This window comes from Ranitomeya imitator, chromosome 1 (assembly GCF_032444005.1).
Source record: "Ranitomeya imitator isolate aRanImi1 chromosome 1, aRanImi1.pri, whole genome shotgun sequence".
NCBI lineage: Eukaryota > Metazoa > Chordata > Amphibia > Anura > Dendrobatidae > Ranitomeya > Ranitomeya imitator.
In genome coordinates, this window is record NC_091282.1 from 926730495 (window position 1) to 926748709 (window position 18215).

The following is an 18215-nucleotide window of genomic DNA, read 5'->3' on the forward strand; positions in this document are numbered from 1 at the left end:
ATTTGAGACAGGTGGCACACACAGGACTGGCACTGAAGCAGAAATGCCAATCTTAATCTCCCACTATTTTTTTTTCAAGGAGAATTTAAAAGAAATCTGGCCAAGTATTACACACTAGGTTTAATGTGGCACAAAATTTGAGACAGGTGGCACACACAGCACTGGCAATGAGGCAGAAATGCCAATCTTAATCTCCCACTATTTTTTTTTCAGGGAGAATTTAAAAGAAATCTGGCCCAGTATTACACACTAGGTTTAATGTGGCACAAAATTTGAGACAGGTGGCACACACAGGAGTGGCACTGAAGCAGAAATGCCAATCTTAATCTCCCACTATTTTTTTTTCAGGGAGAATTTAAAAGAAATCTGGCCCAGTATTACACACTAGGTTTAATGTGGCACAAAATTTGAGACAGGTGGCACACAGCACTGGCAATGAGGCAGAAATGCCAATCTTAATCTCCCACTATTTTCATTTTTTCAGGAAGAATTTAAAAAAAAGCTGGCCCAGTTTTACACACTAGGTTTAATGTGGCACAAAATTTGAGACAGATGCCACACACAGCACTGGCACTGAGGCAAAATTGCCAATCTTAATCTCCCACTATTTTTTTTTATTTATGGGAGAATTGGCAAGAAATCAGGCCCACTGTTAGACTGCATGTTTTCTGTGCCAGAAAATGAGACACAGTTGCCACACACAGGACTGCTACTGATACAGATTTGCCAATTTTAATCTACACCCTTTTTTTTTTTTTTCTTCAGGGAGACTAGTGAATAAATCTGGGCCACTGTATCAGAGTATATTTTCTGTGGCAGAAAGTGGCTTGAAGAGATATAACGAAACAAAAAAAAAAAGGGACTGTCCTACAATTACTATCTCCCTGCAGTAATCTCAGCAAAGTATGGCAGGCAGCAATAACAAGGAGTGGACTGCTGCACAAAAAAGTCAAAAGTGTGGACAAACAAACAAGATAGCTGTGCAGAAAGGAAGGAGCAACAGGATTTGTGCTTTGAAAAAAGCAGTTGGTTTTCACAGCGGTGTACAAACAGCAATGCAGCTATCAGGGAGCCTTCTAGGGCAGCCAAATGAGCTACAGCACTGAGGGAAAAAAATGTAGCCTCCACTGTCCCTGCAAACAAAAGGTGGTATTGGACAGTGGAAATTGCTACAGCACAAATGGTTTGGGGGTTAATGTACCCTGCCTAACGCTATCCCTGCTTCTGACGAAGCGGCAGCAACCTCTCCCTATGTTCAGATCAGCAGCAGTAAGATGGCGGTCGGCGGGAACGCCCCTTTATAGCCCCTGTGATGCCGCAGACAGCAAGCCAATCACTGCAGTGCCCTTCTCTAAGATGGTGGGGACTGAGACCTATGTCATCACGCTGCCCACACTCTGCGTCCACCTTCATTGGCTGAGAAATGGCGCTTTTCGCGTCATTGAAACGCGACTTTGGCGCGAAAATCGCGTACCGCATGGCCGACCCCACACAGGGATCCGGTCGGGTTTCATGAAACCCGACTTTGCCAAAAGTCGGCGACTTATGAAAATGACCGACCCGTTTCGCTCAACCCTAATGATAACCAATAGACATATTGTATACATACAATTAATATCTGAATGTACAAATGAATAATACAGTATACCTAAAGTAATATCTAGAAATAATGATATAAATGTGTAATAGGAGTGTAAATAATGATTCATAACTAACGCAGTATCAAAAGAATGTAATAAAAGTGAAGTGTCATGTGCTTAGCCGACAGGGTAAACGGTTTCGCAGTGATATTTTGACAGGAAGCATAAGAAGTTACCTCATCATTGGGGTTTGAATAGCTATTTGTAGTAACGAGGTTTCCTACTGAATTTTTCTCAGTGTGAAGCTTTTATAAGCTAACTATAGAGTCGTCTATCTAAATGAGAGCTTTTTGCAGCTATTTCAGGAATATTTGCTTTTTAGTCAAAGCTGTATTTACGAGACTCGTATAGAAGTCAGCAGGTATCATTGTGAATATGGTATGTTTATTTTACATCCACTTTCCAGATCACTCATTATTAGACGAAAATATCCTTAGTGCTCAATACCCAGCAGGTTGTCTACTAAGCACTTTGGTTTTTGTGTTCTCTGTACTAAATTCCAAACTCTTTTGACAAAGAAAATATTATTTCTAATTGTGAAAATTGCATGTCAGTATCACAGCTATATTTTTCTTTGCTCCTGTTTACTTAGTGCCTATAGTACCAAATAAATTAGAAAGAGTATATCTTATCAATAGATCTTTTACACTGTTGTCCCTATCTTGACCAGATTTTATCGTTATCTTCATTATTTTAATTGATATCAATAAAATTGAATTTTTTTTATGGCATAAAGCTTCCATTTTTCTCCTTTATTTTGATGTCCAAAAAAATTTTGAAATATTATATCTTATTAATAGATCTTTGTTAAAGAAAAGGAATATCAGCTGGTACGGTAGTATAAGAATTTATGTACCCATATGCTGCAAAGGTTAGGAACTAAGAAAAACTTCTAAAAAATGCTAAAAGCTGCTATATAGATTTATGCATTTTAGAAAATTTCCAGAAAAACATACAGTGGATTTAAAAAGGATCTGTCACCCTATTAAAAGAGTCAAGCTTTTGTTCCTATTTTTTTCCCACTGCTCCTTTGAGTGCAACATTTTATTTATTTGTTTATTTTAGGTCCAGTGTAATGGGACTTTTTATTTAGTAGTAATTTTTACGGTCTTTATCAAGAGGGTGCAGTTCACAGGATAAGGAGGAAGAGCAACCTGATGACAAGCCCCCAGAGAATCTTATGAGCCACACCCCCTTAGAAACCTCATCAAAATTAGCACAAAATAGAAAGACCCATTACTCTGGAACTGTACAGTGGATTAAAAAAAAAAAAAAGAAAACACCAATATTGAGGAGAGTAGCTGAAATAAAAGAGGAGGAAAAAATTGGCTATTCTTGACAGAGTTGTCTTTAACTTCACATGAATCTGTTAGGACATACCTGCAGGAATTTGCTTGTCAATCAAAATCATCCTCTTGTGGGTGACATAGCAGTCTGAGCTCATGCACCCATACAGTCATTTTGAGATGTACTGTGATTGCGGGTGTGATTGTGTGGAGAGGGCTCAGGAGCTGGCCTCTCTCTCTGTACACACAAGATACCGGGTATATTACCGTATATACTCGAGTATAAGCTGAGATTTTCAGCCCACTTTTTTGGGCTGAATGTAACCCTCTCGGCTTATACTCGAGTCATACCCAGGGGTCGGCAGGAGAGGGGGAGCGGGACTCGGTAATAATATTCACCTGCTCCTGGTGCGGTCCCTGGACATCCCTGGTTCCCCAGCGGCGGCAGCTTCTTCCTGTAGTGAGTGATCACATGGTACCACTCATTACAGTATTGAATATGGACCCCACTCCACTCCCATAGGGGTGGAGCCGCATATTCATTACTGTAATGAGCGGTACCATGTGACCGCTCACTACAGGAAGAAGCTGCTAGCGCTGGGGAACAGATGTGCAGGGACTGCACCAGAAGCAGGTGAGTATAACTCAGTGCACTATATTCACCTGCTCCCCATTCCACCATTGGCACCGCTGTGTCTTCTGCATCCTCTGCACTGACGCTCAGGTCAAAGGGTGCAATGACACGATTAGTGCATGCCACCCTCTGCCTGACTGTCAGTGCACAGGACGGGGAAGATACAGCGGCGGTCAGCAGTGGAACGGGAAAGGTGAGTATAGCAAGTGCCGGGGGCCTGAGAGGTGAGTATGTAATTTTTTTTTTTAATCGCAGCAACAGCATATGGGGCAAATGTCTGTATGGAGCATCTTATGGGGCCATGTGCAGCATTATATGGGGCAAATATCTGTATGGAGCATCTTATGGGGCTATGTGCAGCATTATATGGGGCAAAGATCTGTATGGGGCCATGTGTAGCATCATATGGGGCAAATATCTGTATGGAGCATCTTATGGGTCATAATCCACATTTGTGGAGCATTATACAAGGCAAATGTGTCTATGGAGCATCTTATGGGGTCATAATCAACATTTGTGCAGCATTATATGGGGCATATTTTAATATGGAGCATCTTATAGAGCCCATCATAAACTGTATGTAGCATTATATGGGGCGTATTTTGTATGAAGCATCTTATGGGGCCATCATGAACTGTATGGAAAATTATATGGGGCTCCTGATTCAATATGGATATTCAAAAACACTTCAAAAACTACTGATGTCTCAATTAATTTTACTTTTATTGGTACCTATTTTTATTTTTGAAATTTACCAGTAGCTGCTGCATTTTCTACCCTAGGCTTATACTTGAGTCATTAAGTTTTCCCAGTTTTTTGTGGCAGCTTATACTCGGGTCGGCTTATACTCGAGTATATACGGTATATAGCCAGCATCTATCTCTAAAAACTATAACATGAGATTAGCTCTGGCCATACCTATTAGCCACTAAAACGCTGCATACACTTACCTGCTTTCATCGGCATCCTGTGAGATAATTGCAGATTAAGAGCAAGAGAAAAAAAACTATTTGAGTACATAAGGGATCTCCATATGGACAAATATTTTTTCTAAACAAATATACAGAATGTGTTAACCCCCTCACCACCTTGAGAATTTCAGTTTTTGTGTTTTGTTTTTTGCTCTTCTGGTTCCCAGAGCCATAACAATTTTATTTTCCATTCAATATGGCCACGCAATGGTTTGTTTTATTTATTTATTTATTTATTTATTTTTTTTTTGGGGGGGGGGCGAATTGTACTTTTGAACAATATTAATGGTTTTGCCATATAGTGTAATGGAAAATGGGAAAAAATTCTAAGTGAGGTGAAATTGCAAAAAAATGAAATTTTATAATTATGAGTTTGCAAATACTAAACATATATAGGTTCTTTTTTATTTAAGTGGTGAAAAAAGTTTGTAAGAAAAAAAAACAGCACCAATTTCCGAGACCTGTAGCGTCTTCATTTTTGTGCGCCAAGCTAACATTTTTATTGATAACATTTTGTGGTAGATACGATCTTTTGATCACCTGTCATTGCATTTTACTACAACGTTGCAGCAATCAAAGAACTGTAATTCTGTCATACTTTTTTTTATTTTCACTTTTTTCAATTGTCTCCTTGGAGACTTGAATCTGTGATCTTTTGTTTCGCTTGTGCTACACATAACAGGGCTTCAGAAATACACATCTCGTATGAACGCCAGCCACAGGGCGACACTCATAGCAGATTGGCAATGACAGGCAAGGGGGTCTCTCTCAGAGATTCACAGCAGAATTTAGCATGTTAATATCTAAGGATCTCAATTCCACCTGTAGCTGTTAGTGGCACATGACAGCTTATCAAATTGGCGAGGTCACTCATGACATGCCTATAAGTCATAGGTCATAAAGGATTTAAAACTCTTAGAAATCCAAAATCCAACAATCAGTACAATGAACCAACAGTAAGATGAGGTTGCAGTATGCCCGTTAAGATAGAAAAAGTATTACCACTGATAGGCCCTATAGGTGCCATCCCCCAAAAGTCTGTAAACAATCAATGGACAGTAATTCTTGTCTAATAAAAATGTCTTAATTTAACAAATCATATACTGAGTATAGTATAAAATCATATGTCAAAGATAATAACCAAGTATCGCCAGTAAGTCAGTTGCTTCCTTAGACTTAGAGGCAATTAACTAAGTCTATTTGTCACGCCGTTCTGTCTGTATTTGATTTTCGGTGTGACAATGCATATGTTTGCTTTAACCCTTTACCCTTTTCCCCCTAATTTGAGCTGGGATACTGTTGGCTGTTACTTGGATGGAGCCTTCTCATTTCCCTGCTCTGCTGCACAGTCATACATGGGTGTTTAGGTATTTGCCCTGCTGCATACCTTCCTCATGTGCGGTCCTTGGTTGCTGCTGTGAAGCTGTCCACGGGTTGTGAGGTCATTTGCAGCTGGTGCATGACTTTCCACATGGGTCAGTTCATTCAGTTTCAGTCAGGTGCCCTGAGCCTCAGATCCTGCACTGTTTGTGCTGTAATGGTTTGTGTGTGTGCTTAGGGTGTGCGCGGCCACACCTTCCCTGCTTTTATCAGGGTTAGGGTGTGTACTTCAAATGCTGTCCCCAGCCAATTGCTGAGGGGCAGCTCATATATAGAGTTCCCCTGCCCTATGGGCAGGGCCTGAGCTACTCACAAAGCTCCTGAAGTTTGCTATGTGTGTTTGTGTTCCTGCACCTCTCCTGTCTATGTTTTGGTACCAAAGTCCTTGCCTTGATTCCTGTTTTGTCCTGTTCTGGCACCTGTCCTGGAGGCGGTATATCCAGGCCCGAATCCTTGATCATGTACCAGTCCTGTACCTGAACCTGTCTGAACTGTGTCTGCTGTGATTATGTTCCTGGAATCCCTCTGCATCTGGAACCTCACTCCCAGTGACTTTGAGTCTCTTGTAACTGGTGTTTCTGCTGAGCATCTACTACTCTGTGCTCTGACTACCATGCAGTGTTAACCCCGTCTGGCTCATGTCGAGTACGGCGGTGTTTGCACCATCACGCTTGAGTTCCTTCCTAGGTCCGATGCCCAGAGCCTGATGACCGCAGTCTGGGACCTGATGTCCACTGTCTGGAGCTTGGAGCCGATGTCTCTGATGGTGCCTGTAGGTCGTATTGGATGTCCGGAACCGAACGATTCCTGTCTGATATCTGCCGGTGACCCTGGGTCCAGATGTCCTGATGTCCTGTCTGAACCCTGATGTCCTTCCTATATTCTACATCCTGATGTAACCTGATTACCCAGCTGATGTCCTGGCTGCCACGCCAGTGTCCCAGATGTCTATCCGCTATTCCTTGTTCCTGATGCCTTGCCTGTGTCCTGATGTCCTGAGGTCTTTCCTGAGTCCAGATGTCCTAATGTCCTTTCTGTATCCTGATGACTTGCCTGTTCCCTGATGTCCTGCCTGGGTCCTGATGTCCTGCCTATGTGTGCCTTGGTGATCCGTTGGTGCCTTGGGGTCCAATGGTTGGTACCCTTCTGGAGGTGTGGAATCAGGAGCCTGACATCATCATGTTTTGTTTATGTACTGTGTGACTTTACTTTAGTAAACTTTACTTTATACCTGAAGTTGTGCGGTGTAATATAGTCCTACGTGTCTCTTTCCTTCTCCACATGCTCAGCTGCCACAGAACCCCAGTCACTGCCCTTCCCTAGTTCGGGTAGGCCAGGTCCCTCTCTGCGGTATAAAGGGTCCATATTGCATCCCCAAGGGACGCGCGCCCAACGCCTTCTGAGGTTTGTCGGCTTGGGGGCATCTATGGGCTGGGCCGCATCTGCGGCTGCAGCTGACCGTGACACTATTGAAGTTTTACTATAGATATTTTGTTTGTTTTATTCTTTGACTGTTTTAAATCTAGATTTACTAGATTTAAAGATGTGTTTAGACTGAACAATCTGCAGGATTACATAACTAAATCAGTGCACATTTGCCCAACAATGGTCATCCAATAGCCTGCTTAAACAAGCAGACCACATCACCCATGCACATAGAATTATTAGCAATAGATCATTCTGTGCACATAGGCTATGGTTGTCATTTGCAGAATATGATCAAACAAGACATTTGCTAATTTTTTTAAGCAAACTTAAGGAAGCTCTTCTCCCATCAACGTTGTAATACTCTACATATATTCCAATCATCATATTATACAGAACTGTGTACTTACAATTGCTCATTTTGCTCTTTTACTTAGGTAATTCTCTTTTCCATTAGATCTATGACATCACGTGATTAAAAACTGACTAGATGAATCCTTCTAAGCTTTATGTAGAAACAGGAAGTGTCTTTCCCCTGCATGAGTCAGCATTAGAACCAGTGTCGGACTGGGCGCCAAGGGTCCACCAGTAACATTGACTTTGGTAGACCCACATTTCACATGCATGCAAATATTGCACTTCCCTCATTCACAAATTTAACTATGCTTCAATTTAAAAGTAAACTGGATAGTTTAGTTATTGAGTGTTAGGCGTTGATTTCCCTCCACTGCACAGAGGGAATCTCGAGCCACCTCCGCTGCTGTCTCCCATTCTTCTCCAGCCACAGTGGAACCAGCTCAGCGGAGACGTCGGTCCCAGCATCTGGCTCAGGTAGATACTGTGCGCTTGGTTACTGCTGATCTTCCAGGCTCATTCTGTGTAACCAGCACTGTTCTGCGGCGAGCAGACGCTCCTGGGACTAAGTCCTGCTATTTCTCTATTGAGCATGCCCAAGGGACGTCCTATCATTGGAGGTCGGGGTCACATGCTCAGGTCCTGAAGCAGTTCCCATTGGACCACTAGGAAGGTCCTGGAGAGCTTCCTCTATAAAAGGGTCGCATGGCCACATGGCCATGTGCTAGTATCAATTTATGCTCATGAGTGGCATGAGCTTTGCTACTTTGTGGTCTGTGTCAGCATGTGCTCAGGGTCGGCTGTATAGCCACTAGAATTCCGGCACCTCCGGAGAGGAGTTTGGATGAATTTAGGGCTGGCATATAGCCACTAGAATTCCAGCACCTCTGGAGAGGAGTTATTTGAGTGCAGTTGCTGACTGTATGACCACTGTATGCTACCAGCTCCGTTAGTGAGCTTCGCTCCCCTGTGAGGTTAACAGGGCACAGAGTTATCTTTAATCCTGGTGACTCTGTGAAGCAACAGAGTTCGCTTCTATACTTACTGGGTGATGGAACCCGTGTCAATTCAGGCGTAGAACCGCCATATAGTGCCGCCCTTTACTAGCAGCAGGTTCCACTCCTGCACGGTGGACCCCGCGCTGCGAACGCACCTATACCATCTCTATATTGAATCAGTGCATTCTGCCAGCCCTAACAATGAGTGATTATATGTTGTTTTTTTCTGTACAGAGTAAATCAAGTGAATTATGCCAAGTACTGCCCATACAGTGGGGTTGGGGGCCCATATCTTGACAAGGGCCCACTGGGGGATTCCCCTGTTCCACTATGGGCCAGTCCAAGCCTGATTAATAATAATAATAATAATAATAATAATAATCTTTATTTATATAGCACCAACATATTCCGCTGCGCTTTACATTTCAACAGTTTTGAAAAAAAACAGTCATAAGCAACAATGTTAACAATACAATAATTAAAGTAAAATAAGACGACCCTGCTCGTGAGAGCTTACAATCTACAATGAGGTGGGGGAGATGCAAGGTACAGGTGTGTATTTACAATGATGTCTTTACAATGATGGTCCAGCCATCTTCAGGGGGTGGGGTATACTGTAGATGGAAGTAATGAATGGGTTACACACACAAGCATGAATTGACTTTGATTAGTGAACATGATAGGCTGCTCTGAACAAATGTGTTTTGAGGGAGCGCATAAAACTATGCAAATTGTGGATGGTCCTAATATCTTGGGGTAGAGCAATCCAGAGGATTGGCACAGCACAGGTGAAGTCTTGGAGTCGGGAGTGGGAGGTATGGATTAGTGCAGAGGTTAGTCAAAAGTCGTTTGCAGAGTACAGTTGTCGATTAGGCTGATAGACAGAAGTGAGGGAGGAGATGTAAAGGGGTGCCACACTGTGGAGAGCTTTATGGGTGAGAACAAGTACTTTGAATTGGATTCTATAATGAATGGATAGCCTGTGTAATAACTGGCGAACAGCGGACATGTCTGAATACCAATTAGCTAAATGGACAACCCTGGCTGCTGCATTAAGGATAACTGGAGAGGAGAAAGTCGAGTAAGGGGAACCAATTAATAGAGCATTGCATAAGTCCAGGCGGGTGTGGATCAAGGCAACAGTTAGGGTTTTTGTTGTTTCCATGGTGAGAGTAGGGCCGATTCTAGAGATGTTCTTTAGGTGTAAGCGGAACTATAATTTTCTTTTGCTGACAAATGGAAACAAGGAGGAGAGATAAAAGCAAGGGGCTGGAACAACTGGGTAAGGAGTTGAAGAAGGAGTGGAGCTGAGTTGCCATGGACTTTGCAGTAATGTAGGATTGTAGTTTTAATGATTATTTATGCAGGGAAAATTGACCTCCTGTTTCTACGTACATAGAGCATTGAAGGATTCAGCTAGTTTGTTTTTAATCACATAATGTCAAAGACCTAATGGAAAACAGAAGACTTAGCTAGTTAGAAGGGCAAAATGAGCAATTGTAAGTACACAGTGCCATATAATATGGTGATTTCAATATATCAAGAGAACAAAAACCTTGATTGGAGTGATTCTTTGAAGCCTATTTCACCCAATGAACAATCGTTCTTGCAACCAAATATGGAGCATATTATGTTTAATATTCTTTACAGCATTGGCATCCATATAACATTTTTATCTTTTTTTCTGAATGTCTCTCTAGATTAGAATAAGCGATGTAATTATTAACACTCCAATTTATACTTGTTAAGATTTATTATTTGAGCAGGAAGTTAGATTTTTGCTAATTATCATTACAATTTATGCATCAAAATGATTAGGCAATGCTGCAAATGGTCCATGTAAATACAAACTGAGCCAAAATAACATCTGTTGTGATAATATGTTCCTTAGATAAGGGGAGATAAAGAGATGCAAGTATTTTATTGTCTAGAGGAAAACAAGATCTCAGAATCTCAGAGCTGCTGCCGCCACTGAATCAAACTTGTAGTTTATTAGATAAGAAGAAATGCAGATTTGGAGAAAGAGAAATGCTGGAGATTAGATCTGTCTATGTTATCCATTCTTGCAGCCATTAAGACACCTCTACAGCATTAAATAAAATTTTTGGATTAGAGTCTATAATCAAATGTTTATATTTAGAGAGAAATTAAACAGATAGGAATGTGCGCTAGGGTATTGTCTTCCATATTGGTAGAAAAAGAAAAGAATTTATCTGAAGTTTAACAGCCGACTGAAAACAAGTCAATGAGAAGCAGCGCTGTGCAGCTCAGTTCGAGAGCGATTGATTTAGCTTAATAAAGGAAGCTCTGCTTAGATGTGACTCATAATAATTTGGAAGGCTCTGAGGATTGCTTATGATCTCTCTGTCAATGTGATCCAATGGATCATGTAGATACTGAGCCATGTACTTGCCAAATGCTAGGATTTCATACTTTACTATCATATTACCATATAGTTTCAAAACAGTTAAATTAAATGTGTCCCTATATAATTACTGTAGATAACCAGCAAACGTGAAACTACTATGCTCTGGGAGGTTTTTTATACAAAAGGTTCTCTTATCTTTAACCCCTTCACGCAGCTGCCCGTTTTCGTTTTTGTGTTTGTTTTTTGCTCCCCTGCTTCCCAAAGCCATACAATTTTGTCCAGAAATATGGCCATGCGAGGGCTTGATTTTTGCAGGACGAGTTGTACTTTTGAATGAAACCATTGGTTTTAACATATCATGTACTGTAAAACGGGAAACAAATTTCAAGTGCAGTTAAATTGCAAAAAAAAGTGCAATTACACAACTTTTTTTTTTTACTATGTTCACCAAATGCTAAAACTGACCTGCCGTTATGATTCTCCAGGTCATTACGAGTTTGTACATACCAAACATGTATAAATTGTTTTTTATTTAAGAGGTAAAAAAAATCCAAAGTTTATTTAAAACAAAAATTGTGCCATTTTCCGAGACCTTTAGGGTATGTGCACACGTTGCGGAATTTGCTGCGGATCTGCAGCGTTTCCGCAGCTGCGGATCCGCAGCAGTTTCCCATGAGTTTACAGTACAATGTAAACCTATGGGAAATGAAATCCGCAGTGCACATGCTGCGAAAAAAAACGTGCGGAAACGCAGGGTTTTATCTTCCGCAGCATGTCAATTCTTTGTGCAGAATACGCAGCGTTTTTACACCTGCTCCAATAGAAAACTGCAGATGTAAAACCGCAGCAGAATCCGCAATAGAAACCGCGATAAATCCGCAGGAAAAACCGCAGCGGTTTTGCACTGCGGATTTATCAAATCCACTGCGGAAAAATCCGCAGAGGAGCTTTCTACGTGTGCACATAACCTTAGCGTCTCAATTTTTCAGGATCTTGGGCTGGATGAGAGCTTATTTTTTGCATGCTGAGATTAAATTTTTATTGATACTATTTTAGTCTAGATATGATCTTTTGATCACCTGTTATTGCATTTTAATGCAATGTTGCGGCGACCAAAAAAAGTAATTCTGGCATTTTGACTTTTTTTCGCTATGTCGTTTACTCATCAGATTAATTCTTTTTATAACTTTATAGATCAGGCGATTCTGAATGTGGCGATATCAAATATGTGTAATTTTTAATTTTTTTATTGTTTTATTTTGAATAGGGCAAATGAAGGGTTGTTTTAACTTTTATATATTTTTTAAAGTTTTTTCATACTTTTGAAAACATTCCTGAATCACGGAGTACAGCAAAAAACAAAATCATGATAAAATATTTAATTACAATTAGATAAAAAACAGTGTCACAGACACCAGTAGATACAACTATTGTACCTTCATATTTGTACCTTCATAATACAAAGTTGCAACAGTAATATTAAGCAACAGATTATTGGAGCTAATATATGAACATAGTGTCATTTCTAAAAATCACAGTTCAACAAACGGTATCACACTGAAGATAAGATACAATTTGAATATTGGCTAAAAAAAAAACCTGCCTGGCACCATTTCCCACAATGCTAAAGCATCAGAGAGTGGGCTAATGTGTTTTTGAATGGCCACTAGGGATGAGCGAGTAATGAAATATTCGGACTTGCTATACTCGTAACGAATAGGTCCTAATACTCGGGTATTCATAACGAGTAGTGAGTCCAATGCAAGTCAATGGGTTCAAGAAAAGATCGCACAGCACTCGTACCATGTGATTGCTGTCTGATATTTATTCACCGGTGTCCTTTGAAAAGCCGGCAATTTATATGCGGCATCAGTAAAATCACACTGACAGGTTAGAATGGAATAGATAGAATATATATATATATATATATATACATAGAATTGGTGCATATATATATATATATATACTGTATATATACTATATATATATATATATATATACTGTATGTTAGTGACATAGAGATACATATAGATAGAAGATTAGCCGGTAATTCATTTGTTGGCTTCTGTAAAATCAATGCAGGTGCAGACAGGATAGGAGACATGGTTTACATACAGTAAATCCATGCAGAATAGTTTGATATATAGATGTGTGTGACCAATACAATTAGTATAGTGTGTGTGCAAATTATGGGACTTGTATGTATTTAATAAAATAATCTTCTTGTGGAAAAAAATGGTGTGGGCTCCCACGCAATTTTCTGTGCCAGAGAGGGAAAGGCAGCTACGGGGGCCGATGCTTATAGCTTAAGAAGGGGTTAACACCCATGGACCTTCCCAGGGTATGAATCTCAGCCTGCAGCTGTATATTTAGCTTTACTGGCAGTTAAAATAGAAGGACCCCCCCAAAAATGATGTGGGGTCCCCATATAATTAATAGTCAGAAAAGGCTATGCAGACAGCTGCGGGCTCAGATTCATAGTCTAGGAAGGGACCATGGTTATCCCCCCATCTTCAAATACCAGCTAACAGCCGACCTGGAAATGGCACATTTGTAAGATGCACCAATTCCGGCGCTTACCCTCTCTTTTCCCACTGCCCTGTAGTGGTGATAGGTAATAGGGGGTTGATTTCAACTTTGTATTGTAAGGTGACATCAAGCCGGCTTAGTAATGGAGAGGTGTCAATAAGACACCTCTCCATTACTAATCCTATAGTTGTTAGTGGGTTAAATAAAGACACAGCCAGAAAAAAGTATTTCAATGAAATAAAGCAATAAACACAGTTTGCCATCTTTATTGTTCTCCTAATCCATGCAATGCCCTCGATCTCCTGTAACAAGGAAAACATAATAAAACAACAATATACCAGACCTGTCCGACGTTCAGTCCCACCCTGTAATCCATATCTGGGGGATATATAGTTTACAACCAGGACCGATGGTATTGTGACCGCTGGCTGTAAACCACTTGTCTTCAGAGACAAGTGCTGACATCCTTGAATCTGCCCTCCCTGCCGGCCTGACCTGCGCTGACCTCTTTCATGTAGAGTGTAGAATCTTATTGTCAGCGGGTCTTCTCTATCTGCTGTAAATTGTAAGCTCTTATGATCAGCAGGGTCCTCCATCTCCTGTAGATTGTAATCTCTTATGATCAGTGTGGTCCTCTCTCTCTCTTGTAAAGTGTAAGCTCATATGGTCAGGGTGGTTCTCTCTCTCTCTCTCGTGCAGATTGTAAGCAATTATGGTCAGTGTGGTCTTCTCTTTCCTGTAAAGTGTAAGCTCTGATAGTCAGCGGGATCCTCTTTCTCTCTCTTCCTCCTGTAAATCATAAGCTCTTATGATTAGCAAGATTCTCGCTCTCTCAACTTTCCCCATGTATATTTTTTCCTATTCAAATTAATGGAGGGTTCGTACATCTGGCATTTCCCATGCTGCCATCTGTATGACAGCTTAGTAAACACCGGCTCTGATCGAAGGTGACTTTACCAATGGTCAGAGCGCTGCGGTTCTCACGCTGTCACAAAGATGACAGCATGTGAGCCAGCAGCTCTGACCTGTGGTAAAAAGGTTAACACTGGTCAGGGATCGGCTGATGGGAGTACTACTCTCATCAGCCTCAGCATGGTCTCGCTGATAGCATACGTCGCCTGCCCATAGTAATAAAATGGTCAGCGACATAATTAGTGTAGTGTGTGCGTAGCATACTATACATGTATCTATTGAATAAAAAAATAAATAAAATAAAAAAAAAGCGTGGGGTACCCTCTATTTTTGATAACCAACTGTCAGATTTATATTGGCTGGTTATCAAAAATGGAGAGGTCCCACACCGTTTTGATTATTATTATTTAAAGATATCATTTTAAAAAATAGTGTGGTCCTCCCTATTTTTTATAATTATCCAAGCTAAAGCAGACAGCAGGGGCTGGTATTCTCAGACTGGAAAGAGGCCATGGATATTGGCCCTCCCCAGCCTAAAAGTAGCAGCCTGCAGCCGCCCCAGAAAAGGCACATCTATTAAATGCACCAATTATGGCACTTTGCCCAGAACTTTCCACTTGCCCTGATGCAGTGGCAAGTGGGGTAATTGTTTTGTGGTTAATGTCAGTTGTTTTATGTCCGCTGACATCAAGCCTAGGGGTTAGTAATGTAGAAGAATCTAACAAACACTCTTATTATTAACCTAGAAATCAAAAGTAAGAAAGACACACATAAAAAGTCTTTTAATTGAAATAGCACTCAAGTCTTTCAGTTAAAAAAAACAACCCCCCACATTAACACTTTTTTACCCATTTTTTAATGTAAGAATTAAAATAAACAACACAGCATTCTTCACCTGTTCGTCAATAATCCATATGTCCCATCATGTGCTCCAACTTTTCTACATACTGTATGTATGTATTGCTGAGTGGCGACATGATTTGACCACTCAGCTCTGCATCCAGGGTACACTGAGCTGACCATGAGAACGCGGCTGCATGTTACTGACTAGCCTTATTGACATCACCGCCGGTCACATGCAGCCTTGTTCTCACACTCAGCTCAGCATATCCTGGATGCAAGGCTGAGCAGTCACATCATGTCACCGCTCAGCAATGCATCAATATATAGTGGAGTTGGAGCACGCTGTGGGATATATGAATTATTGGTGGACAGGTGAGAAATTCTTTTTTCCTTTTTTTTCACTAATAAATGGGTAAAAGAGGATTATTGTGAGGGAGCGTTTTTGTCAATTTAAGGACTTTTTCTGTGTGTGTCTTTCTTCTTACACACTTAAAAAGTAGATGCACATTTTCTGGGGAGGCTGCAAGCTGCTATTGTTAGACTGGAGAGAGACAATAGCTATGGCCCATTCCCAGTCTGAAAACAGCAGCCCCCATCTGTCTGCTTTAGCTTGGCTTCTTATCAAAATGGGGGGACCCCAATTCTTTTCTTTAATCTATTTAAATAATTGAAAACATATTGTGGGGTTCCCTCTGTATTGATAACTAGCCAAGATTAAATTGACATTTGAAGGCTGTAGCCCGCTTACTGTACTGCATTTTTGTAATAAATAAATTATTGAAAAAATGGTGTGAGGTCCCCTTTAATAATGCTAACCAGCTGAGGGAAAGTCAACAGCTAAGGCCTGGTGTTGTTATTCTGGGGATGGGCCAATATCCATGAAGCTTCCTTGCTAATAATATCATCTCACAGCTGTTTGCGTAGCCTTTACTGGTTAGTAAAATGAGGGGAACCATAAAACAATGACATGGGTTCCCTCCTTTATTTAGTAACCAGCAATGACTAAACAGACAGCTGGTGGGATATTTGCCCCATCCCAGACTAAAAACAGCAGCCTTCAGCAGCCCCAGAAATGGCACATCTATTAAATGGATTTTAAAAAGTTTATGCTTCCCCCCTCTCCCCTTCCTCAATACTGTGAATGAAGTGGTTGCTGTACCTGTGCAGCTCTTTATTTATAAATATTATTGTTTTCAGATGTAATCCTATCCTTTAATGCCACTTAATTATCTTATGCGTAAGAAAATGAGCAAAATTAATGAATTGTTGTGAATGTAATGTATATTTGTATATAATATTAATTGCACTAGCAGTGGGTTCTTTGCAACACGGTGTGATTTCTTGTATAAAATGTTACAATTGATTATTATATAGATATATTTACTTGTGTGTTGCTATTTCTTCTTATAGGTGGTGACGTTCCTTATACTACTTTAGCAACAAGAATGATGATGGGAGCATGGTGGTTGTTCGCCTTAATTGTCATTTCTTCTTATACGGCAAACCTAGCGGCCTTCCTGACAGTCTCGCGCATTGAGAGCTCTATTCAGTAAGTATTTTTAATTAGATATCTATGTAAAAATTAGATAATAGCAAATACCAGGATGTTGTAGTGAGTAGGTATTAATAATAACTCTTGACTGGGCTGAGCTAATCTCTATTCATTCATCTCTTGACATGTCCTATTTTAGTATTACTGTTAGGTCAGAAAGAGAGGAGCAGCATCAGGCTGGAGTCACACTACCTCAGAAAATGACCAAGTGCTATGCGAGAAAACATTGCATAGCATGGAGAAGCTCACATCAGTGTTTATTTTCTCAGCCGTATTCCGTGTGCATGTAAAATCACAGCATGCTGTGATTGTCACTGAGACTCGTGGCCGAGACTCACCAATGCAAGCCTATGGGTGCGAGAAAAAATAGTAGAATGGCCCCACAGCCCGTTCATATAACAAATATGAAGTTTATACTCACCTCATCCTGATTCCCGGCACCACAGCCTCTGTCTTCTCTTCTGGCCTGTAGGGAGGCACAAGACAATGATGTCATTGCTCCCCACACTGAGGTCTCACAAGCCATGGTCTGCAGCTTATGAGATGGAGTGATGCGCATGGCCGTGTCTGCTGCCAGCAGCATCACAGCACAGCAGACACGGCCACGCAGTTTTCTGTGTGCAGCCATCAAGTGGCTGGCCCTGCATAGCTGCAGGGGTAGCGGCCCAAGGGGCATCTGCCTCCCTGCCACCCGGCCCAGCCTGCCCCTATATATATATATATATATATATATATATATATATACAGTACAGACCAAAAATTTGGACACACCTTCTCATTTAAAGATTTTTCTGTATTTTCATGACTATGAAAATCGTACATTCACACTGAAGGCATCAAAACTATGAATTAACACATGTGGAATTATATACTTAACACAAAAATGTGAAACAACTGAAATTATGTCTTATATTCTAGGTTATTCAAAGTAGCCACCTTTTGCTTTGATTACTGCTTTGCACACTCTTGGCATTCTCTTGATGAGCTTCAAGAGGTAGTCACCAGGAATGGTCTTCCAACTATCTAGAAGGAGTTCCCAGAGATGCTTAGCACTTGATGGCCCTTTTGCCTTCACTCTGCGGTCCAGCTCACCCCCAAACGATCTCGACTGGGTTCAGGTCTGGTGGGTGTGAAAGCCAGGTCATCTGGCGTAGCAACCGATCACTCTCCTTCTTGGTCAAATAGCCCTTACCCAGCCTGGAGGTGTGTTTGGGATCATTGTCCTGTTGAAAAATTAATGATGGTCTAACTAAACACAAACCGGATGGAATAGCAGGTTGCTGCAAGATGCTGTGGTAGCCATGCTGGTCAGTATGCCTTGAA

The 18215-nt window shown here is 41.0% G+C and overlaps 1 protein-coding gene across 1 annotated transcript in view; it reads left to right on the plus strand.

Moving 5' to 3' along the window:
* Positions 1-18215, plus strand: part of GRID2 (glutamate ionotropic receptor delta type subunit 2) — a 2297645-nt gene that overhangs the window by 1866633 nt on the left and 412797 nt on the right. The window contains exon 12 of the mRNA XM_069743575.1: positions 16751-16889. Coding sequence (XP_069599676.1) covers positions 16751-16889 — 139 coding nt within the window. The remainder of the gene's footprint in view (positions 1-16750; positions 16890-18215) is intronic.